Source organism: Labeo rohita, chromosome 5 (assembly GCF_022985175.1).
Source record: "Labeo rohita strain BAU-BD-2019 chromosome 5, IGBB_LRoh.1.0, whole genome shotgun sequence".
Classification (NCBI taxonomy): domain Eukaryota; kingdom Metazoa; phylum Chordata; class Actinopteri; order Cypriniformes; family Cyprinidae; genus Labeo; species Labeo rohita.
In genome coordinates this window covers 33,052,214-33,073,874 of record NC_066873.1, presented here as the reverse complement: position 1 = coordinate 33,073,874, position 21,661 = coordinate 33,052,214, and the positions used below count along the sequence as shown (strand labels likewise).

The 21,661-nt window shown below is 39.7% G+C and overlaps 2 protein-coding genes across 3 annotated transcripts; both read left to right on the top strand.

The window, feature by feature from the left end:
• The first annotated feature begins 692 nt into the window (after positions 1-692).
• On the top strand, positions 693-11,161 carry nexmifa (neurite extension and migration factor a). Its single transcript, XM_051110172.1, has 4 exons — positions 693-1,197; positions 4,083-4,204; positions 4,420-7,996; positions 8,389-11,161. Exons 2-4 carry the CDS (start codon positions 4,132-4,134, stop codon positions 8,519-8,521), a joined length of 3,783 nt encoding a protein of 1,260 aa, XP_050966129.1. The 5' UTR covers positions 693-1,197; positions 4,083-4,131; the 3' UTR covers positions 8,522-11,161.
• Positions 11,162-12,663: 1,502 nt separating this feature from the next.
• prps1a (phosphoribosyl pyrophosphate synthetase 1A) lies at positions 12,664-20,446 on the top strand. Of its 2 annotated transcripts, none has more exons than XM_051110341.1 (7): positions 12,664-12,962; positions 13,689-13,878; positions 14,128-14,226; positions 14,415-14,539; positions 17,546-17,719; positions 17,859-18,018; positions 19,166-20,446. In XM_051110341.1, exons 1-7 carry the CDS (start codon positions 12,841-12,843, stop codon positions 19,256-19,258), a joined length of 963 nt encoding a protein of 320 aa, XP_050966298.1. In that variant the 5' UTR covers positions 12,664-12,840; the 3' UTR covers positions 19,259-20,446. The 2 variants fall into 2 exon arrangements, with proteins under 2 accessions (XP_050966298.1, XP_050966300.1); XM_051110343.1 differs by having other exon boundaries at positions 12,665-12,962; positions 13,689-13,872.
• The last annotated feature ends 1,215 nt before the right edge of the window (positions 20,447-21,661 follow it).

Sequence of the window (21,661 nt, the reverse complement as noted above, 5' to 3'; positions counted from 1 at the left end):
TTGTTTAGCATTTATCTAAAATAATGAGCTTTTGTAACATTATACACTATACCATTCAAAAGCTTGGTGTCAGTATTGTTATTATTTTAATTTGGGAAAGAAATTATAGAAATTAGTACTTTTATTTCACAAGATCAATTTTAAATCGATCAAAAGTGATTATATAGACATTTATCATGTTACAAAAGATTTCTTTCCGTTCATTAAAGAAGCCTGAAAAATTATATTCAGCTGTTTTCAACATAATAATAATATTTAATGTTTTTTGAGCAGCAAATCAGAATATTAGAATGATTTCTAAAAGATCATGTGACTGGAGTAATGATGCTAAAAATTCAGCTTTGAAATTACAGGAATAAATTACGTTTTAAAATATATTCAAATAGAAAACAGTTATTTTAAAGAGTAAAAATATTTCAAAATCGTACTGTTTTTGCTGTACTTGGATCAAAGTAAAAACCTTACTATTCAAAACCTTTTGACCGGTAGTATGTATGTATGTATTTATATATTTATTTATTCATTCATTCATTTATAATGTAACTGCGTATATAATACCAGTTTGTCTATGGGAAATAAACTAAATCTGCAGAGACCCCTAGCTGGTGCCTGGAGCTTGTAAAGCATCGGTGCGCATGCGTGCGCCTCTGCACCTGTTCAGCAGTGCCGCGCGCTCCCGATTCCTCAGCGCGCCGCCGTGCAAAATATGGGGGCGCGCTCTTTATGGCAGGTCTCAAAAGAGGGGGAGCAGCAGCGCACGAGCGCGCCGTCGTTGTCAGGGACGGACGGGGTACAGCTGGGAAAAACACATACACACGCACGCACACCCCCGTCTCCGTCACACACGTACATACGGCAAAAATAAAAGCGACTCTAAAGGAGGAGAGAACGGAACGGGAGAGCGGGAGCATGCGGCGAGTAGCAGGAGCTGCAGCAGACCTTTGTTTGTTTCCTGGAAACCCTGGAGCGCGAGGGAATAAAATGGAGTGGTAGGGGCTCCGAGGCGCGAGAGGCGCGTCCACCTGCTGCTACCGGGGAGGCAGTCCGGGCTCGCCAGAGAGGGGAAACATGGTGAGACCGCTGCATTGAAGAGGGTTACGAAAAAAACAACAACAACGTATGACAACATTCCACACGCCGAGCGATCAAACGGAGTCTTAAGAGCGGGCGGGACGTGCGGCCCGGGTGTAACGGGAGGTGAGTATGTGGGCTGCCTGCGCGTGTTTGTGTGCGTGATGCGGTGAGTGGGCCAGTGTGACGCGCGTCAAACGCTGCAATGGGGAGAAATGGTGGAGCGAGTGTCAGCTGTCATGATGCGTCCATATTGCACAGGTGTGTTTGTGAGCGACGAGAAGAGGAGGAATGCCTCAGTGTCCTGCGAAAGCTTTGAGTCGCAGGCCATCGTTTGAGGGGACAGAAAGCATTGCTGTTCATGACGAATACGTGAGGCAAACACACACTCTCTCTCTCTCTCTCTCTCTCTCTCGTACACACCATCCCCCTTAAGCCAAGGCCACAGCTATATACGCACTCGTTCACAGACAGCAATAACACGAACGCTGTCATGTGGCGATATTCTATATGTGCCGTTTTACGCATTTTCATTTTCCCCGCGTTTTGCTTGCGTTCGGCGAGCGCGGCTCAGCGCTTGCGATTGATGCGGCATTTGGCGATGGGAGATGCAGAATAGTAGAGCGCGTATCATAGCGCACCAGGCCTTCAATAATTAAGGGTGGACTCAAACCTGTTACGTCTCTCTGAATAATGTAAATTCTCTAGGTTATCTGAGATTATGAAAGCGTGCTCATCTTTCAGGCTCTTGATGTTTAGAGTATGGAGGACCTGTCAGTCACGGGACACCTGTCCTGGGAAGATGTTATGGAAGTTTCTTTGATGCTGTCAAGCTGCATTGTACACATATAGTGCTATAACAGAGCTAAAGTTCTCTGGTGCACAGCTTGAACCACCAAAATCAATCAATTGATGAAACAATCAATCAGAGTGGACGCTTAGGTCTGTTTGTTTTCCACACAGAAGCCAGACATGCAGTCTTGTGTTTAAACCTTCTGCCTTAACTTAAGTAGTCGGTCGGTGTAGCAATGCTTCTGTGACAGAAATGGATGGATGGGTGATATTTTGGCTGCTTGTCTGACAGATTGACCAAGGACAGATTGCAGCAGATTTATTGATCTCTGAAAAAGATCAAACAAACTCACACCGACACGGATTCGGTCTCTCCTTCTCCCTCTCTTTTTATGCGTCTTTCTCTGGCTCTCCACCTCTCTCTCCCTTCTGTAATTCCATTGTCTGTCTCTTGGGTGGATGTTGAAGCTGAATAAATATTAATTTCGTTTTTAATAAAAGCAGTTTGCAGACAGTGCCACTGCCCTGTTCTCTATCTCTCTGTCTGCAAAGCTGGCAAGAATGAGCCCAGCCATGCTGTTCTCAGAACAGCCCTGGGCTGTTTCCTCATACTGTTACTGGTTTGGAAGGAGCAAATCCTAGATTATTATATAGCCATTTCCAGATCCCCAAACAGTGCACACCAGAGAATGTTTTTTAGTGTGTAACAGAGTGTGTTGTTGAAACGGGGTGTTAAGGAATTTTCTATTTTCTCTTGCTTGGATTTTTTCTGCTATCAAGCCTGCTGTCTAAACACAAATGATATTTTGAAATTACAGATAAAGTAAATATTTCTTTTGGATTGTGCTGTGTATATTTTTAAATAAGACAAATGTGCTTGAAATAGTTAGGCCATAATGGATTTGAAAAAGTGGAGTTAGTTGTATATGCTGATATCTTTCTTTGAAAAAAATCAGGTATTATCATCAGAAATCTTAAAGTTCTGAATGACATTTGGTTAATGCATTGAAATACATTATGTTTGTTGAACAATGTAAATATGTATCACAAACATGACATTTGAATAAAATTCTGCACCTATCTGCTGCAGCTTCATACGGAATTCCAAGCGAATTTTGATTTTTTTAAAAACTGTTTAAATAACATCTATATTACTGGAGCAGCAAACCACGGGCACTGAGGCACTGAAATACACATAATGCCCACTCAACAGTTTCAATACTCAATTCATAAAACTTCAATAGGTCAGTTCTGAATTCCTGTGTAAATTCACATCGTGGGAACACTTCAGACGGTGCACTAGAGATCAGCATTTCTCCCCACAGCATATGCAGTGTTGTCATGTCTATTTATTTATTTTTTTTAAAAATACTGCATGTCTTTTTACTTGCATGTATGGCACACTATTCTGACACATGCACACACAGCCTGAGGCAAGAGAGAGTGCACTTTCTTTTCTCTTTCTCTGCTGTTATAAAGCTCTTTTATTTCTTTCACATCCTCAAGAGTTGTACTTCACAGTGAAGGGCAATCAGAGGACAGAATGATGTAAAACAATACAACTCACTGTAATACTGGAGAGTAAGAGAGAGAGAAGGTGAAAACGGGACACAAATCGAGGAAGTACTAGAGAGAGAATTTTGATTTGCATCTCGTAGTTAGTGTGGTGAATAAATTCTCTTTGAATTGTGGGAATTAAAACTAAAAATACTGATGCGTTTTTTGGGGGTCAAGTACCACTAAATTCTCAACACTAATTTTTCATCATTTAATTGATAATCTTTTAAAGGAAGAGTTAACCCAAAAATGTTGAAATCTTCTAAAACTTCTGTACGCCTCTATAACTAACACAAAAGAAGTTTCTGAAAATGTCCTAGGTCTTCTTTCATGACTATTTTCTGAAACTCTTTAAACCCTCTCATCTCTTTCTCATCTTTTCTGCATTTCACTTCTGCTTTAGGTTGTGTACAAGTCTTATACTTGCCACTGTGTACGTCAAATAATTTTGGGACCTATGACAAACTGCTTGAGGTGTTTATTTTTTGTTTGGATAAAGCATCTGTAAATGAATAAATATAGATTTAACACCTTAAATACTATTGGTTTACCAGTTTACCTGTCAAGTCTAGATTTTTCCAAGTTTTTAAATAGTGCTGAGATGTTTCTAAAGATTGCTTGGCTTTCTCTATAGCTTTTACTGTGTCTGTGTGTTTCTACAGGCTGGACAGTGGTAATTATGTTAGTGAGAGAGAGATTCAGTTCAGATTGATGGATGTTCTACAGGAGTCCCGATTCTCAGGGGCAGATCGCAGCCCCTGCCCAAGAGATGCTAGTGAAAATGGTAGGCGTTCCCATACACATACACATTTATATATTTACTTTGAAATCTTATATTTTAAATATTATTATCTACATACTGTTGAAAAATCGCATTGATTTCAGTGTAATATGCAAAACCCCTCTTTATTTCCATGTATACATATATTTACAGATGTTCGCCAGGAAAAATGTGTATTTTACTTTAAGGACCTTTGTCTCTACCTTTTTTTTGTTTAGAACCACATGACCCGTTGGCAGATGTGTCACATGATCTAAGGCGCTGTGATGACATCGCTCCTGCAGCGCTGTCCCTGCCCTCCCTCTGTGGCCAGAGTCAGACCTCTGAAGGTCCTCTTAGCCCAGCCGAACTGCATGATGGGTCTGTCTCCAACACCACCTCCCTGTCCTCTCTCTCGTCATTCTCCTCTCTTTCCTCGCTTTCATCTCTCTCTTCTGTGCCCTGTTCCAAACCTGTGACGCCCTGGTCTGTGCCGCAGACCTGTGACAGGTCATCCCTCTCTAACATGGACTCCAGGGGCGGAGACTGCCTCAGCTGTCTGATCCCCAAAAATCCGACAGAACCGGAATCCTGTGAGTCCGTACTTGGCTTTGCCAGCATCAATTTGCAATGCCTTGGCCCCGCCCCCGGCGCAGGTCGCTATGGTGACCAGGTTCTATCTGACCAACTGCTCAGCGGCCCCGCCCATCCAGCTGTAACCAATGAGGGTGCTGAAGAAGGGAGGTCGATGCAGGAGAGCGAATCAGATGAGGATCCTGCATCCAGGAGCATATACGAAGGTCTTGGAGAGGAGGCGCAGGACTGGAGCTGTCTGGAGACTCTCATCAGTGAGAGTCGTATGGAGCTGTTGGACTTATGCTCCCGCAGTGAACTTGCAGTCAATCTGTTCTGTGAGGAAGATGTAGAGAACTACATGTTTCAGGAGGAGGAGACTGCGCTCAGTACTGATGTCTGCTCGCTAAAGATACGCTATGAGTCCTACCAGGATGGAGTGCAGGAGAGGAGCGAGTCTGCCCTACAGGATGAATCTCAGCTGGGTTTCTTTCCTAGCTTACCTTGCAGTAGAAAGGAGGGGCCAAAAGAAAAACCAGACCAATCAGTTGAGATTAAAGCTGATGACCATGTCACCCCCAATATTAGCCCAGACAGTAACTTTCTTTTTGACCTCAGTAACTCTCCGGAAGACTCCGGAGAATTTAGTGATGACAGCTCTTGCACAGGCTCCCCAGACCATGGGCTCTCCCTCCGCCATGGCCGCTTGTCCAGAGAAAACTCGAGCTCCTCCAGCCAGCTAAGTTACCGCCTCCGAGCCAAGAGGAAGGTGGCCTACCGGGAAGACTACTTGTATGATGTGGACTCTATAGAAAGTGAGAAAAATGCAGAAAAACGAGACAAACAGCCTGCTGGGTTCAAGAAAGAGCGTGATGATGACTGGTGCCCGAAAAAGAGACGGCGGGCCAGTCGGAAGGACCCACCTGTCATTATAAAATACATAATCATTAATCGTTTTAAAGGCCAGAGGCACATGAGAGTACGGCTGGGACGAGTCGACCCATCACCTGCTGTGGTCTGTCTGAGTCCAAATGCTCTGCTTCACTATGAGAGACTTGCGCCACTAAAAGCATACTGGCAGGAAAGAGAAAGGGAGCAGCAGGAGCAGAATAGATTAGCAGCTGCAGAAACAACCAAACGTCTCAATGGCTGCAAAAGACCAAGCACTACACCCAAACGTAAGCACAGGATGGCCAGACTCAGGATCCAGCAGATCCATACGGTACAGAGTTCCCTCCCCAGCCAAACTATAGTGGTCCCTGTCCACAATCAACCAGAGGGGACTGAATCCCTGAAAAGCACAGAGGAACCAAAAGAGGACATTACCTCCTTTACACACACTGCCAGGGCTAAAAGCAGAACGCAGGAGAGAGAGGAAAGAAGAAAGGCAGGTAAAACAGGGAAAATAAAGAAGTTCAAAAGTGAAGCAAGACTTCGGTTGAAAAAGCTAAAAGAGGCCGAGACACAGGAAGTCCCAGAAGCCTCTGAGATTGAGCAGTGCAACCCATGTTTACCAGAAAACCTTAGTAACTCTTTGGAAGGTAGTGTCACAAATGAAACCTCCAGTAATGACCCTGAAAAATGCACTTTGACCCCAGCTGCTCCAGGGACTGACGGAAACGCTGAACTCCTCCCCGGGGGATACCTGCAGACTCTTCTCGAAGCCTCTGAGTCATCAAGCACTGCTAACATCAACTATTTCCATCCAGGGCTACAGAATCCCACACTTCAGCCAGTACAGAGCTGTGTTCTTTCTCCTCCCTCTGAATCAGAGCTGCCCCACTCTCCTCCACCTATAAACCATGGGCCCCATCACACGCATTATTCTGAGCCAAACCTTACTGAACCAAACCAGCCCATTTCTTGGCCATCCCAACCATCTGCTGAGCAGCTGCCCTTCTCCCCAGACATCCCGACCCAGTCGCCCATGATGCCATCGGGCTTTCCCACACCATTGCCTGTGTTAGCAGGGGATAGCACAAATGTCACAGGCTTTGGGCAAGTGTCTCTATCAGGGTGCAGGGTGTCATATGAAGACTCCCAACCTGATGCTGATTATGGCTTGAGTCCGGCTGGGTCTCGGAGTGACAGTGGTGTAGGGCGACTGGTAAGCTTCAACTCCCTGGGGTCACTTTCTGCCACCTCTAGCAACTATAGCTCGCTCAGCCTGAGAGAGGGAGAAAGGGAGAGGGAAGAGGAGATAGGTGAGATCAACGATGGCTTCTTGCCGCATTGCAGCCCAAGGCTCGTCCTGCAACAAAGTCTAGAAGAGGTTGCTCCACTTCGAGAGTCCACTGACCTCTTAGACATCTCCAACTTTACCCCTGACAAGTTCCGTCATTCATCACTATCCGAAATGTCCCCACCAGACACACCTAACTCTTCCCCTCAGCTGCTGGGGAATTGTGGTAAAGTTGGAGAATTCTCAGAAGCAGCAGAAGGAAATGTGCAATGGAACTGTGGAGTTGTCCCGCCGATTAATCAAGACGGAAACCCACACCTCCTTCAGATACACTCTTTCAACACAGAGGAGGAAGAAGTAGGGCTAAGGGATCACAAAGGTTCAACGAAGAAGGGCGGGAAAAATGGACAAGGCACTAAAAAGACCAAAACTGCTAAAACGGCAAAAGGAGAGAAAGTAAAGCTCCCACGTCAGGGTTCTCGTTCTGTGCGGAAGATCAAAGCCTTGCTAGAGGGAAAAGCAGCCAAAAGTGGCGGAGGGTCAGGAAGTGGCACTTCATCCCCTACCCCGTCGCTTGGCTTAATTGGCGCTCAGGGGGAGTGGCCTATTACTGGGGGACTGTCAAACGATGACCAACGAGAATTCCAGGAACCATCTAACATCCTGTCCAATATAGTGTCTGGCATGGCTGAGGTGCAGCGTTTCATGAGGGCCTCTGTGGAACCTCTTTGGGGGCCTTGTCTTTCACCGGGTCAGCATGCCCTTCAGAGCCAGACACTGAAGATTCTGGGTAATGCTGCTGACCTTAAAAAGCGGGGTGGTGCCTCCGGCGGAGGTCGAGGGAAGAAAGGGGCTGGGCGAGGTGGTAAAGCACTGCCTAAACTTCTCCCACCAGGCTTCTTTCCCACCCTCGGATTGGACTGTCTCCCACTTCCACACCGTCCAGCCCACAAAAAAATGTATCGCCACAAAAGCAGCGCTAAGTTTGCCCGCGAGGAACTCTTAGCGGGTAAAAGGGACATAAAAGGAGTAGCATTGACCGCTTTGGTCGAGAAACGGAGGTAATATTTTCTCTCTGCAATGTGCCCCTTCTCTTTCTCCGTTCCCTTCCCTCGCACCCTGCCAAATCCTCCTAAAATCCTTTCCACATTTCAGAGCTGCATGGCACCGACTTTACCCACAATCCTTTGCCTGGCCTACTGGAAGGCAGGCACATCCTGCATGTCAGCCCTGCTAAACTACCTACTAGACTGACTGAAGTCTCACTGTCATGGCTGCACCCTACTCACCATTGCTGCTTTGTTGCATTTTTATCTGACAAATTTTCAGTTGTTTTGATTTGCGTTTTCTCTGTTTTTCAAGAAGAAAAATGCCTTGAAAGTCTTTGGATTCTCTTTTAGTATGGTGTTTATCTGAATATAAATTTTTGTTGTCTTTTTGTTTTCCGTTGCAGCTATAACACTGTATGTGTTAAATCGGTGTCACAGAACCATGGTTTAGACCGAGCCCAGCGCCCTGCTCTGTCTCTCAGCAAATGGTTGCCTTCTGTTCAGGGGTCAAAGGTCATGTGTAGTATTCTGTGCTAAGAATCGTTTCCCCTCGTTTCTGTGCCAACCCCTCAGAACACTGGGCTTTGACAAGCTAAAACAAAGCGCCTCGACCGAGACGCCCTTGTTTTCTGAGGTTTTGAAATTTCAAAAAGAGATTTTTTTCATTATTGTCGTTTGTTTATAAATTGTGAAAAGGGGGTTCATTCATCTGTTCTCCAGTGAATCTCCTCCTGCCAGTATCAAAATGCTGTTGTACACAAACATATGCACTATTTACAAAACAAGATTATATCAGACATGTTTAAATTAATGTGCCAAACTATGAACAATTAAATGTACAGACATTTTTATCTACATAAATATTTGCTGTTTTATAATGTGGCAGTGATTGAGGAGCGTGTGTGTGCTTGGGATGGGGGGGAAGTTGTTAATCTGAGATTCACTCCTGTTGCATCACATCTGTACAAACAGCTAGCGGCGAGGAGTCATCTCTACAATCAAATGAAAAATGTTGTTGGTTTATTTTCTGTGTTTTACACTCCTGGCTAGTTCAAGATTAGAGGCATGAAGTGAGAGTTGCATGACGAGAATTGGTGGGAGGAAGCGCAAGTGTTATAATGGCAGAGAAAAACATTGGTTGCCTTTCATTCTGATGTATTTCTGGATGGTAAAAGATCGCTGTTCGTGTGTAACAAGGTAAGAAAATGATCATTCCTTCTTATGACAAGACACATAATGCATTCTAACTTGTTTACGTCCCCAAGTTTCTAGTTCAGTCGATATATTGCTCTGTACCTCCAATGAATTTTACACCCTCGAAACCAGTTAAGAACAGGACCAAATATTTTTTGAAAGTTTTTCTAATTTGTTGCTAGTGATGTGCATGCATTTAAAACATGATATGGATATGTGCTGTGAATGCTGATCCCCTGTATTACTTTCTCTGACTCGCCTGTTTTTTCTTACCTGGTCTCAAAACCATTGTTTTTCTATTGCTGTTGGAATGTTATTTGTTGTTTTATAAAAAGAGGGAAAGATGCCATCTTGGTTACCCCCATGTGCTGTTTACTACATTGCTTCAGGATCTTTTTTTTTTTTCTACAACTCCCTGGATCCCCTCTTTTGTGAATATCTCTTTGAAATAAAAAAAATATATATATATTTTCTCGTTTTGCCCTTACGTTCACAGAAATGTGAAACACTTTTGAGTTGTTCAACTCTACATTTAAGTTTTAGAACCGTTCCTCATTTTTCAAAGTTTAGTGGGTATTTGTGCAAATGCTATACACGTTGCTGTGAATGAATTTTAGTTATATTATCGGAGTGCTGAAATGTTGAAGAAAAGAGGTGCAGATGATGAGTGACATACCACAGCTGGTGGTGCGATTCAGAAGCGAGCTAATTAGAGCCTTCCCAGCCGAATCAGCCTCACCAAGCAAAAGACCAGGAATATATATTAGCCGGTGAAATTAATTTTCCGTTCGTCGTCCAAATGATTTTTTTTTTCTTTGCTGAGTGAATGGAGATGTAACACAGTTGGTTCAGGTCCGTCGGCTCAGGGAACCCAACTGCATTCACATCTCTCATTCCCTCAGCTGCCCATCCCGCCATACACAAACGCAAGCTGCTCTCAGCGCTACCCCCTGCTGTACTGTTTTTACATGGCACTACAGTTGGTAAACCTGCAGGACATCTGTGATGCCAGTGCAGGGTGCTCTTGTTCATATTTTGAGAGCAAAGTTTTACACCAGTGAAAACTTTATAGCACACATCCCCTGCACTGTCCGAAGCGCTCATATTTTTAAAAGTTCTTAATAAACGGTGTTATTCCCCTATAAGTGCATCATGTAAAATGAAAACAGGCATATCAAAAACTTAATCGTGCCCTATTTATGAATGTATTATATTTGTCAAGTTGGAAGTATTTTTTTCATGATTTATTTGACACTACATTACTTGTAACTACGTTTGCCTTTTTTTCATCATCAAGGAAAAAAAAAAAAAGAAACTGTTTCTACTGCCTGGTCTGTCTTCACCAGGTGGATTCTCAATGAACTCTTGATGTAGGAAAAAAATAATGACCTGTATATTTTTCATTGTGCCAATTTGTAACATATTTTCTAAGTGTATATTTTTCTTAGAAAGTGATGTGAGGTCGTTCTTACTGTGGCTTTGTTCTTTTCCCTTTTCAGCAAGTGAAAAGGTTGCTAATTGCCATGATGTTTTCTTTCTTTCTTTCTTTTTCTTTCTCTCTCTCTTATTTGTTTTTTGTTTGTTTGTTTTAAAACCAAAAATTGAAAATATTATAAAAAATAAATAAAAAACTATTGTAAAGGAGAGAGAAGGAGAGCAAGCTGTGACTCTTTGTTGAGAGTTTTTGTAATTGGACCAATCTTGTTGTAAGAGTGTTGTGCTCTAGTAAAAATATATATTAATTTAAAGAGAAAAAAGAAACCATGAAAACAGACAGTGGAACAATAACACTAATTTGTGATCTCATTGCTGTTTTATAGATTTTCATGTAAATTATTCTAGTATTTTGTTTTTGTTGTATCTGTCACAAAAGTTGAAATATTTGTGATCAAGCCTGTATGGTGACAAATGTAATATTGGTAACTTGCTGAGTTTTGTAATCATGTTTATGGAATAAATATTAATTAAAAGAGCTTTTGATCACTTGTTTCAGTACCGTCTCATTTTTACTTATGGAAACAGGAAAAAAGCTGAATTGCTTTCTCTGCATTGTTTCTAAGCAGAGCAAGTCTGGCACTAAATGTACACTACCAGTCAAAAGTTTTGATTTTAGAAAAGATGTTTTTTAAAGAATTCTCCTCTGCTCACCAAACCTGCATTTATTTCATTCAAAATACAGCAAAAGCAGTATATTTACTGTTTAAAATAACTGCTTTTTATTTGAATAGATTTTTAAATGTAATTCATTCCTGTGATCAAAGGTACATTTTCAGCATCATTACTCCAGTCTTCAGTGTCACATGATCCTTCATTCTATGGATTTTAGGATTCTTTGATTAAAAAGATCTAAAAAAAGATCATTATACACTATACCATTCAAAAGCTTGGAGTCAGTATAATTTTTGTGTTGGAAAGAAATTATAGGAATACTTTCATTTAGCAAGAATGCTTTAAATTGATCAAAAGTGATGATAAAGACATTTATAATGTTACAAAAGATTTCTATTTCAGATAAACACTGTTCGTCTGAACTTTCTATTTATCAGAGAAACTTGAAAAAAATCTACTCGGCTGTTTTTAATAATAATAATAACAATAAAAAATAAATGTTTTTTGAGCAGCAAATCAGAATATTACAAAAAAATTTAAAATATCATGTGACTGGATTAATCGTTGCTAAAAATTCCGCTTTGAAATCACAGGAATAAATTACATTTTAAAACATTTAAATAGAAAAGTTATTTTAAATAGTAAAAATATTTCACATTTTTACTGTTTTTGCTGTACTTTGGATCAAACAAATGCAGGCTTGATGAGCAGAAGAGACTTCTTTAAAAAACATCAAATATCTTACTGTACTATCTTTGACTGGTTGTGTGAATCAGCTTTGATTGCAAGTTTTACAACAGATAGTAGTCCAGGAACCCAAATGACATCTTTACTACCACTAGAGTGCACTACTTACTATTAGCAAGCATTTCTTTCTAGAAGAAATCAAAACTAGACACAACTGGTCAAGCTGGAAACAGAATTTACATGAGGTCATTGCAAACGTTTGTTAATATTTAAACTGTAGGCCTAGGCCTATAGCCTATAGCTTTACTAAAAGCCCGATGACTTAAGACAACATTTTTTATCTATTAACTGGTTTCTAACGATTTGTTATAATGTCTATGCATCGTTCTGAATGAAAGTGATTTCTTAGGTAGTCTAGTTAGCGTTGCCAGGGTTTATAAAAGTTGAAAACCCCTATCTGAAACTAAATTCAGCAATGTCATTTTTGACCGAGTCTGCAAGAACGCAAGCGAAACACTTAAACGCCAAGATAAAACTGTAAACTGAAACATCATAAAGTGTGTTGCACGTATATGTCTGTTTAGCTGCCACTCATCCAGCCCCCAGAAATATGTCCAATCATAGCCCCGAAATTGACGCGCGCCGCAGTTTATGGGCGTGTTTATCACTAAAGTGGGCGGGGCCACGATGAAACATAGTGGCTTTGCTGCGCGGACCCGAATCAGAGGAGACAACCGGCACCAGGCCCTCTTGCACTTACTTTACTAAGGTTAACTCTGATTTAGAAGAGGCTGTTTTAGTTTACAGTGTTTTTTAAAAACACTGTACACCATCCCGACAATATAGGCACCACGGATCAGCCCAGAATGCCAAACATCAAGATATTTTCTGGCAGTTCGCATCCGGATCTGTCGCAGAAGATCGCGGACCGACTGGGACTCGAACTGGGGAAAGTGGTCACCAAAAAATTCAGCAATCAGGAAACCTGGTGAGTTGCTTGCAGTCAGAACTGCAGCTGAAAGCGTGCTTTTCCGTAATATTTTGGCTAGGGTAAACGGAATGGTAAACACATGGTAACCATATGTTTTTTTTAGTTTGTAGTTTTATGAATTGGAAGGTGTCATCTGGCGCGCCGCGCCTCATACAGGCAACAGACTCAATTTCCCAGCATCCACCTGCATTAAGCATGTGACTCTAGGGCCGCTAATGCTAATTTTAAACGTCCTGTCTGGCCTCCTCTGCCACGTGAGGAGTCATAACTCTATTAAATGTACACTCGTGAAGTAAAACAGCGTTTTTTTATAACTTGTAATTAGTTTTAAGTAGTAGTTACGCTTCTGTGCGTAACAAAAAATAAAGAATATGCAGGTATGCTGGCTACTTTTATATTTTGAGATGAAATAACGTTGGCCCTGTTGTCTGTGTTTATATAATTGACATTTAACTCGAGATGAGTGGAAGGCTTGTGACCCTAAATGATAAAATGTGCCTCTCAATTCTTTATCTGCAGCTGACATGTGATAAATGCAGCCAGGTTCATGACGCAATAGTTTCAGTTTGCTTTTTAACAGTGGTGACCATATGAAATATAAGCTCAATCAGATACACCCCTTTAATCAGGCAGACAAGTATAGATTTCTAGTGCACTATCTTTAGTGACTGCGACTCAATCTTGTTTGTGTGTGCTTTTTTTTGTCTCTGTTTGTGTGTGTAGTGTAGAGATCGGGGAGAGCGTACGTGGAGAAGATGTCTATATTGTCCAGAGTGGCTGTGGCGAAATAAACGACAATCTTATGGAGCTGCTGATCATGATCAATGCCTGTAAGATTGCGTCAGCGTCCAGAGTCACAGCGGTTATACCTTGTTTCCCCTACGCTCGGCAGGACAAGAAGGACAAGGTGGGGGTGAGGGGAACAGCTTGCTTATTAACACGTACACACAGTTAATTATACATTAACCGCAACACTGTTGGTGGATCCATGTGGGCTTCTTTCTGTAAGTCCTTCTTCTGTGATGTCAGTTTGTGTTTTCTGGCCCCTTGGCAACTTACAAGGCTTGGCTAATTATGCTTGCCTGTTAATGTGTATCTGGTTAGTACTTGTGATGTTTCTTGTTTATGAGTGTATGTTCATGAGTGAGAATTTTGTCTGTAGAGTCGGGCTCCAATCTCAGCCAAGCTGGTCGCCAACATGCTGTCTGTAGCCGGGGCAGACCACATCATCACTATGGACCTGCATGCATCTCAAATTCAGGTACACGCTGTGCAGCACCTTGCGTCCAAATACACTCAAAACAAACCCTTATCTCTCACGAACAGGCCTGAGTAAAACTGGGTGGGCCTTAAATTTCTTCAGCATTTTATAGTTGAGACTTGGACGCTGAAAGTTTTTTATAGTTTCATTATAAGTCAATGTGTTTTTTTGTGTGTGTGTGTTGTTAGGGGTTCTTTGACATCCCAGTTGATAACTTGTATGCTGAGCCTGCAGTCCTCAAATGGATAAAAGAAAACATCAATGAATGGAAGAACTGCACAATTGTTTCTCCTGATGCTGGTGGAGCAAAGAGGTGTGTTTTCTTTCTTCCTCTGTCTGTCTCTCAAAAACATTGGGTCTTGTTCACTAACCGTATGCACACACGAATTTGTGTGATACCTGTGTACAAAGGTATTCACGACCAAATAATGATTCATCAGTAACTTTTTTTTTTTTTAAATTAAAAAAAAAAAAAAAAATGATACCCCACATAATCTATCCCCACAAAAATAATATAATATACTTTAGGTGGTCTTATAATCATAGTAAAGGGAACCTCAGGTATTAAGACTTATTTGGCTTAATATAACGTAAATTATGTCTCATACTGAAATATGTAGTAGAAAACCCATTAAAGATTTACTTTTAAAAAGATTTACAAAAATCCATATTGTTTTATACATATTTTGGGTTATGGGGGTGCCATTATATTGATGATGTGAAATGGTTGCACTCTGTGAGCTACTGCCGCTTACTGTTGCTATTTTTACAGCTATACAACTCAGAATGAGCAACTCGGACAGTAAAATACTGGGGATGCACGATATTGGATTTTGCCGACATCTGATATGCCGATATGTTACAACTCATTTTGGCAGATAGCCAATGTCGATACCGATATATTTCCTTCTGTTTGGAAACAACACCAAGTCTCTCCTGTGGAAATTTGTTTAATTTTGGCTAGTTTTTACCAATAACTTATTTGTTAGAATTAAATAAACAATAATGACGTTCTTTTATAATGACAGTGCATTGAAGCATTGAAAATATCTATAAATTAACTCTATATCAATTTCTGCATTTTAATTTTTTTCCAGAAAAATGCAGTGGTAACCTTAACATTTTGTTTTAAGATTTAACATTTGTAGATGGTTTAAAGCAAAAGATTTAAAAAGTAAAAATTCAGAAAAAATTTTTTTGAGCTTATAATTTGTTTAGAAAAATATTACGCATTAATTAATAAATCAGTATATATAATTTTTTTTTTTTTTTTACGCGCGTCGCGTTTTTTTTTTATTTTTATTTTTTAATGTGAACTATAGCTCCTGACCTTTAGATCAAAACATATTCATGGTTTTTTGACATCAATGACTGCTTGATGTAATCAGAAGTACAATCTAAATGTTATTTGTGTATTTCACTTTCATTTTACGAGAAGTAGGCCAGCAGCGCCCCCTACGGAATTAAAAGTTCTTACCAAACCGGCTTTAGGACCTGGGGGAGGCTGTCGCTGCTGCCACTGCACATGCTATTACTGTTTGTTTACTCTATCACACACTGGACACATTATTCTGTACGTTTATTCTCAGATTAAATGCAGCGATCCAAAATAGTGAATCTAATCATCATTCATGCAAAACTTTGCCTCAAGAATAAGCCAGCACACCCTGAGCACATGTTAGTTAAAGTATTCCTATCAGTCAATTCCGGTCCGATAATATTTTACATCGCTAGAAAAATATGCCACATTGTGCAGCTTTTGGTTGTAGTTTTCAGTTGAATGGCAACAAGAGAACCAGTGTAAGTCTTCAATGCTTTTCTAGTGATAAAAAGAGGAGAAAAGAATGGGAAGATGCCTGTGGATTAATAAAACTTCCTAAAGACCCACGTATTTGTTATTTCCACTTTATCCCTGATGCCTTTGAGGATTTAAGTAGACCACAGCTACTGAAAGAGCTTACAAACGGCAGAGACGAGAAACGCTAGATGCCATCCTGACAGGATGTTAACATGACAATGCTTGTCATGATGCCGCAACTACTGAAGGAGTCTCTCAGCTTGTATTTTACTTAATATCTGGGGGTATTTAGACTCCTTGTGGGAAAAAAAATCAATGGTACAGCCAATAGAGTGCAACCGTGTGCAGTAATCAAAATAATGGTGTCTCCGTAGTCCAAAATATATGTAAAACAATATGGATTTTTTTTTAAAGTAACATAAATCTTTAATGGGTTTTCTACTACGTATATCAGGGAGAGACTTTATTTATGTTGTATTAAACCATACAAGTATTAATATCCAGGGTTAAGATGATTTTTTGATGCATGCATGCATACATACACACATTTTATCACCGGTTTACTAAAGTGGCCTAATTTTTCCAGATTTACTGAGAATGACTAAAGCCTGCACGGAAACCCTTTATATGGTTTCGGGTGTTTCATTCAAATGGCTAACCTCAGGCACACTGTGGCCAATTCAGAGTTCTCCAAATTCATTGACAGTACAACAAGGTTAAGAACAAATTGGAGCCTGTATGCACGTGTTGTGAATTAGGTGGAATTTTTTACAGAAACGGTTTTCCTGTGTGTATAAATGTGAGTAATTCACACAACTGTTAGTGAATGAGACCCATTCTCTTCCTCCCTCATTTCTTTCCTTTTTTCACTGTCACTCTTGTTTCACATTGTTTTATCTTTATCATTCTCACTTTCACATTTAGTTTTTGTTAAGAAGTCTTTTAAAAGAATGTATTTTATATTTTTGAGTGTTGGATTACATATAATTTGATTTTTATAGCGGCATAACCTTTTCAGGTTGTTAAACTTAGAGAATTGTAGTTTATAATGTTGATCAGGCTCTTGAAGACCATGGACATGAGTGTGTTTTACTCTTTTAGGTGTGGAGGGTAAGAAAATGTCAGGTTTTTTGTGTGTTTATGTGTGAGTGTGTGACTCGGCTAACAGTGGATGGCTTGGCCTAAACCTTCAGCAGTATATTATAGTGATGGGCATTTTTTTTTAAAAATCTGTCCGAAGCTTTTTAAAGCTTGGCTAATTTAATCATGCTGATTACATCATGTGATTTGTTTCTTGAGAAATGGACTGACTACAGCGCCCCCTTTTGTAACAATTTGAAACACTCAAGAGAGTGAGCTTATGCACACTGGTGTTTGTAGTTGTGTTTTTACTGTAACTTTTGCGCATGTGGCTTCTCTGTGCTGTGTATGTGACACTTGCAGAGAAGCCTGAATGCATCCGTGATTATTTACTGCTGCTGTACAGAATGTTACTTAAGAATCACATGTTCGTTTTATTAGAGTGACATCCATCGCAGACCGGCTGAACGTGGACTTTGCCCTGATTCATAAGGAGCGGAAGAAGGCCAATGAGGTGGATCGTATGGTGCTGGTCGGGGACGTAAAGGACAGAGTGGCAATTTTAGTAGATGACATGGCAGACACATGTGGGACGATATGTCACGCGGCTGACAAGTGAGGACACGCATGATACACGATAATTTTCATGCTCCAACCAATGTGCATTCATGATTTATCCCGGTAATCTGTCAGGCCTCATGCTTCCATGTTTCTGCCTGTGTGTTTAATTTCTTCTGACTCTGTCCTCTCTCAGATTGGTGTCTGCCGGAGCCACTAAAGTGTATGCCATCTTGACTCATGGCATCTTCTCCGGGCCGGCCATTTCTCGGATCAACAATGCCAATTTTGAGGCAGTTGTGGTCACCAACACAATTCCACAGGAGGACAAAATCAAACACTGCAACAAGATTCAGGCACAGAGATTTATCTTATAGAAAATGATGTTTTGGTTTAGGGCTAGGGTCATAATTTCTGGATAATTCTTAATGTATTTTTATTTTCAGTAAATTGAAAGTGTTTGATATACTGGTATATACACGTACATATACTACCAGTCAGAAGTTTTTGAACAGTAAGATTTTTAATACTGTTTTCTATTTGAATATAGTTTAAAATGTAATTTTTTCCTGTGATCAAAGATTAATTTTCAGCATCATTACTCCAGTCTTCAGTGTCACATGATCCTTCAGAAATCATTTTAATATGCTGATTTGCTGTTCAACAAACTATTATTATTATTATTATTATTATTATCAGTATTTAAAACAGTTGGGTACTTTTTCAGGATTCTTTGACCAAAATATAGATCCAAAGATCAGCATTTATCTGAAATAAATTTTAAATCATTTTTTTAAAGAAATTATAGAAATTAATACATTTATTTAGCAAGGATTCTTTAAATTGTTCAAAAGTGATGATAAAGACATTCATAATGTTACAAAAGTTTTTTTTTTTTTTTTTCAAATAATTCAAATGCTGTTAAGAATCTGCTCAGCTCTTTTCAACATAATAAGAACAATAATAATAATAATAAATATTTTTGAGCAGCAAATTAGAGTATTAGAATGATTTCTGAAGGATCATGTGACTGGAGTGACCATGCTAAAAATTCCGCTTTGAAATCGCAGGAAAAAATTGCGTTTTAAAATAAATTAAAATAGAAAAGTTATTTTCAATGGTAAAAATATTTCTTAATTTTACTGTTTTCGCTGTACTTTGGATCAAATAAATGCAGGCTTGATGAGCAGAAGAGACCAAAAAAAAAACAACAAAAAACACTGAAAATTTGAAAATCTTACTGTTCAGAAACTTTTGACTGTGTGTGTATGTAAAGCATAATAATAAATAAGCATACTATTTTATCTTTTTTCCTGTAATGGAAAAGCTAATTTTCAGCATTATGTCTTATGATACTTCAGAGATTCTTGTTATATCCTGATTTGGTGCTCACAAAACTTTTCTAGTTATTATCAGTGATGAGAAGAGTTGTACTAAATTTTATTTGACTACATTTTAATTAAGGAGCATGTTAACTAAATTATTTCTGTTTTCCCTCTCCAGGTGATCGACATTTCTATGATCCTGGCTGAAGCTATTAGACGAACTCATAACGGGGAGTCAGTTTCGTACTTGTTTAGTCATGTCCCCTTATAACACACAAACATGCATACATCCATACACACACATCATGTCTTCACACACGCTATCACTGTGTACAAACTCATATGATGGAGAACCATTGCTGGCTCTGTTAAGCCATGTTCCTTTGAAAGAGTCTCATACATGCACCATTTAATTGAAGACATATTCTGGACAGTGAATGAAAAGAATCAAAGTGCTACACACAGCTCCCTCTTTCTGCTGCATGTGCTGACTCACCTTTTTTTCCCGAAAGTATTGTGATATGTAACAAGTCCTTTCATCTTGATTTCCATTCACTCTTCACGCACTGTATTTCACCCTTCGCTCTAGGGTATATAAATGTTACCTGCATGCTAGACTGAGGATTAACTTGAACATCGCTGTCTGTTATTTTCACCTTAGATGAATTTAAAACCAACAATTAAGACAACAGCCCCTGCTTATGATGAAAGATCTCCTGTAATACTGGATTTATTTTGGATATTTTAGCTCGGACGTTTATTGCGTAACTTAAAGGTACGATAGATGTTTATGACTTTTGTAACACCTTAGTTTTGTTAAAGAATCTGATAACTAACATGTTTCTCGAATGAAATAGAATGTGGGTTAAACTGCTTCAGATTGCCATTGTTATGGCAGCTGGATTTTTTTTTCTCTTTTGTTTCTCTTCTCAGGTTTGTTTTAGGTTGATTAATTTTCTTTATTAATTTTCATCTCTTCAGGGTGTTTTGACAGGGTGAAAGCTAAGATCTAAGTGGAAAAAAAAATTAGGTCATATTTTTAAGTTGTGATAAAATGTTTCTTTTATGTTTATGTTTACAGTTAGGCAGCATTTTGGACTGCTTGAACACAGATCTGTGAAGTGCCCTTTAGATTTGACTGAACCTAATTAAGTGGCTACTGTAGAATTGGCCCAAACAATCAGCCTGTTGAACTCTTTTTGTTGTTTCTTGCTTATATCTGTGTGGGTCAGTGTGTTTGGTCTTGGAGTATATATCTTTTTCACTGCTGCTTAAGCAAGAACAGAGATAATACACTTAATTATCCTACAGCTTACACTGGAGCCGTAAGTGAGACGACAGAGCTTGATTTGATTAGGTCTATGCCCTTTGCCTTAACCAAGGAGAAAAGTGCTGACGATACTGACGTATGTCGTCTGAATGCAGAATGATGAGTAAAGTATTTCATGTATAAACTGCACACCTGTTTGTGGTCTAATTTTTTAAAATGTCATAGTTTTTAAAATTTTTTTTTTTTTTTTAAATAATTTCAGTACGGTTTTTAATCTATTTTAATTTTTTTTTTTTTTTTTTTTTAATTATTGCCCTTCTTTCAAATATTTATTTTGGAATTATTTAATTTGATCTTTCAATATGACAAAGGAGAATTTCACTTACAGAATGAAAATTTCCTGATAATTTACTCGCCCCCTGTGTCATCCAAGATCATATCATATATAAGTTCAGATCTTTCTTTCTTTAGTTGCAAAGAAATTAAATTTTCTGAAAAAAATATTCAGGAATTTTCTCCATATAATCGCCAAAATAGTGATGGGAAGTTCGGATCATTTTACCGACTCGGTCCTTTGAGTCTCGTTCAGCAAAATGAACGAATCTTTTTTCGAGTCATTTCGTTCATTACGTTCATTTTAGCAAAATATAATTAAAATGTTACGTTTTACCTCCCTAACACATCTACTGCTTACACAAACGTTGATCACACTACAAACAAAACAAAACTATAATGCTATAAGAAACAGAAAAGATTCATTCATTGTTTACCTGGGTCTTTAGTCTATGATTCGCTCACCTCACCTCTTATCTGACAAGTTTTCGGGTTTGAGTTGTTCGTTCATCACGTGACAGCCCAATTAGCTAACCAACGCAGTCTGAGCCGGAAAGAGAATTGATTAGTTCATCTCTCGAGTCCTCGGGTTTGAGTCGTTCGTTCATCACGTGACAGCCCTGTAATGTTAACCTATGCAGCCTGAGCCGGAAAGAGAATTGATTAGTTCATCTTTTGAGTCTTCGGGTTTGAGTCGTTCGTTCATCACGTGACATCCCCGTAATGTTAACCTATGCAGTCTGAGCCGGAAGGAGAATTGATTAGTTCATCTTTTGAGTCTTCGGGTTTGAGTCGTTCGTTCATCACGTGACAGCCCCATAAGGTGAACGAACGACTCTAAAACAGGTGAACTAATTCCAGTACAGAACCTAATAGGATGTTGCGCATGCGCGACTGAACGAATCACTCCCCGAGGCGACTCGTTCGTCCCGAGTCACATTAAAGATTCGTTCAAAATGAACGAATCGTTCAAGAACGACCCATCACTACGCCAAAAGGGTTGAAGGTCCAAATTGCAGTTTCAGTGCAGCTTTGAAGGGCTCTACACGATCCCAACTGAGAAAAACAAGT

Excerpts from the sequence above, each read along its gene's own strand:
- nexmifa (XM_051110172.1), top strand. The coding sequence starts at position 4,132 with ATGGATGTTCTACAGGAGTCCCGATTCTCAGGGGCAGATCGCAGCCCC. Across the intron at positions 4,205-4,419 it reads AAGAGATGCTAGTGAAAATG|AACCACATGACCCGTTGGCA; the intron begins GTAGGCGTTCCC and ends TTTTTTGTTTAG. Across the intron at positions 7,997-8,388 it reads GCTTTGGTCGAGAAACGGAG|CTATAACACTGTATGTGTTA; the intron begins GTAATATTTTCT and ends TTTCCGTTGCAG.
- prps1a (XM_051110341.1), top strand. The coding sequence starts at position 12,841 with ATGCCAAACATCAAGATATTTTCTGGCAGTTCGCATCCGGATCTGTCG. Across the intron at positions 12,963-13,688 it reads TTCAGCAATCAGGAAACCTG|TGTAGAGATCGGGGAGAGCG; the intron begins GTGAGTTGCTTG and ends TTGTGTGTGTAG. Across the intron at positions 14,227-14,414 it reads TGCATGCATCTCAAATTCAG|GGGTTCTTTGACATCCCAGT; the intron begins GTACACGCTGTG and ends GTGTGTTGTTAG.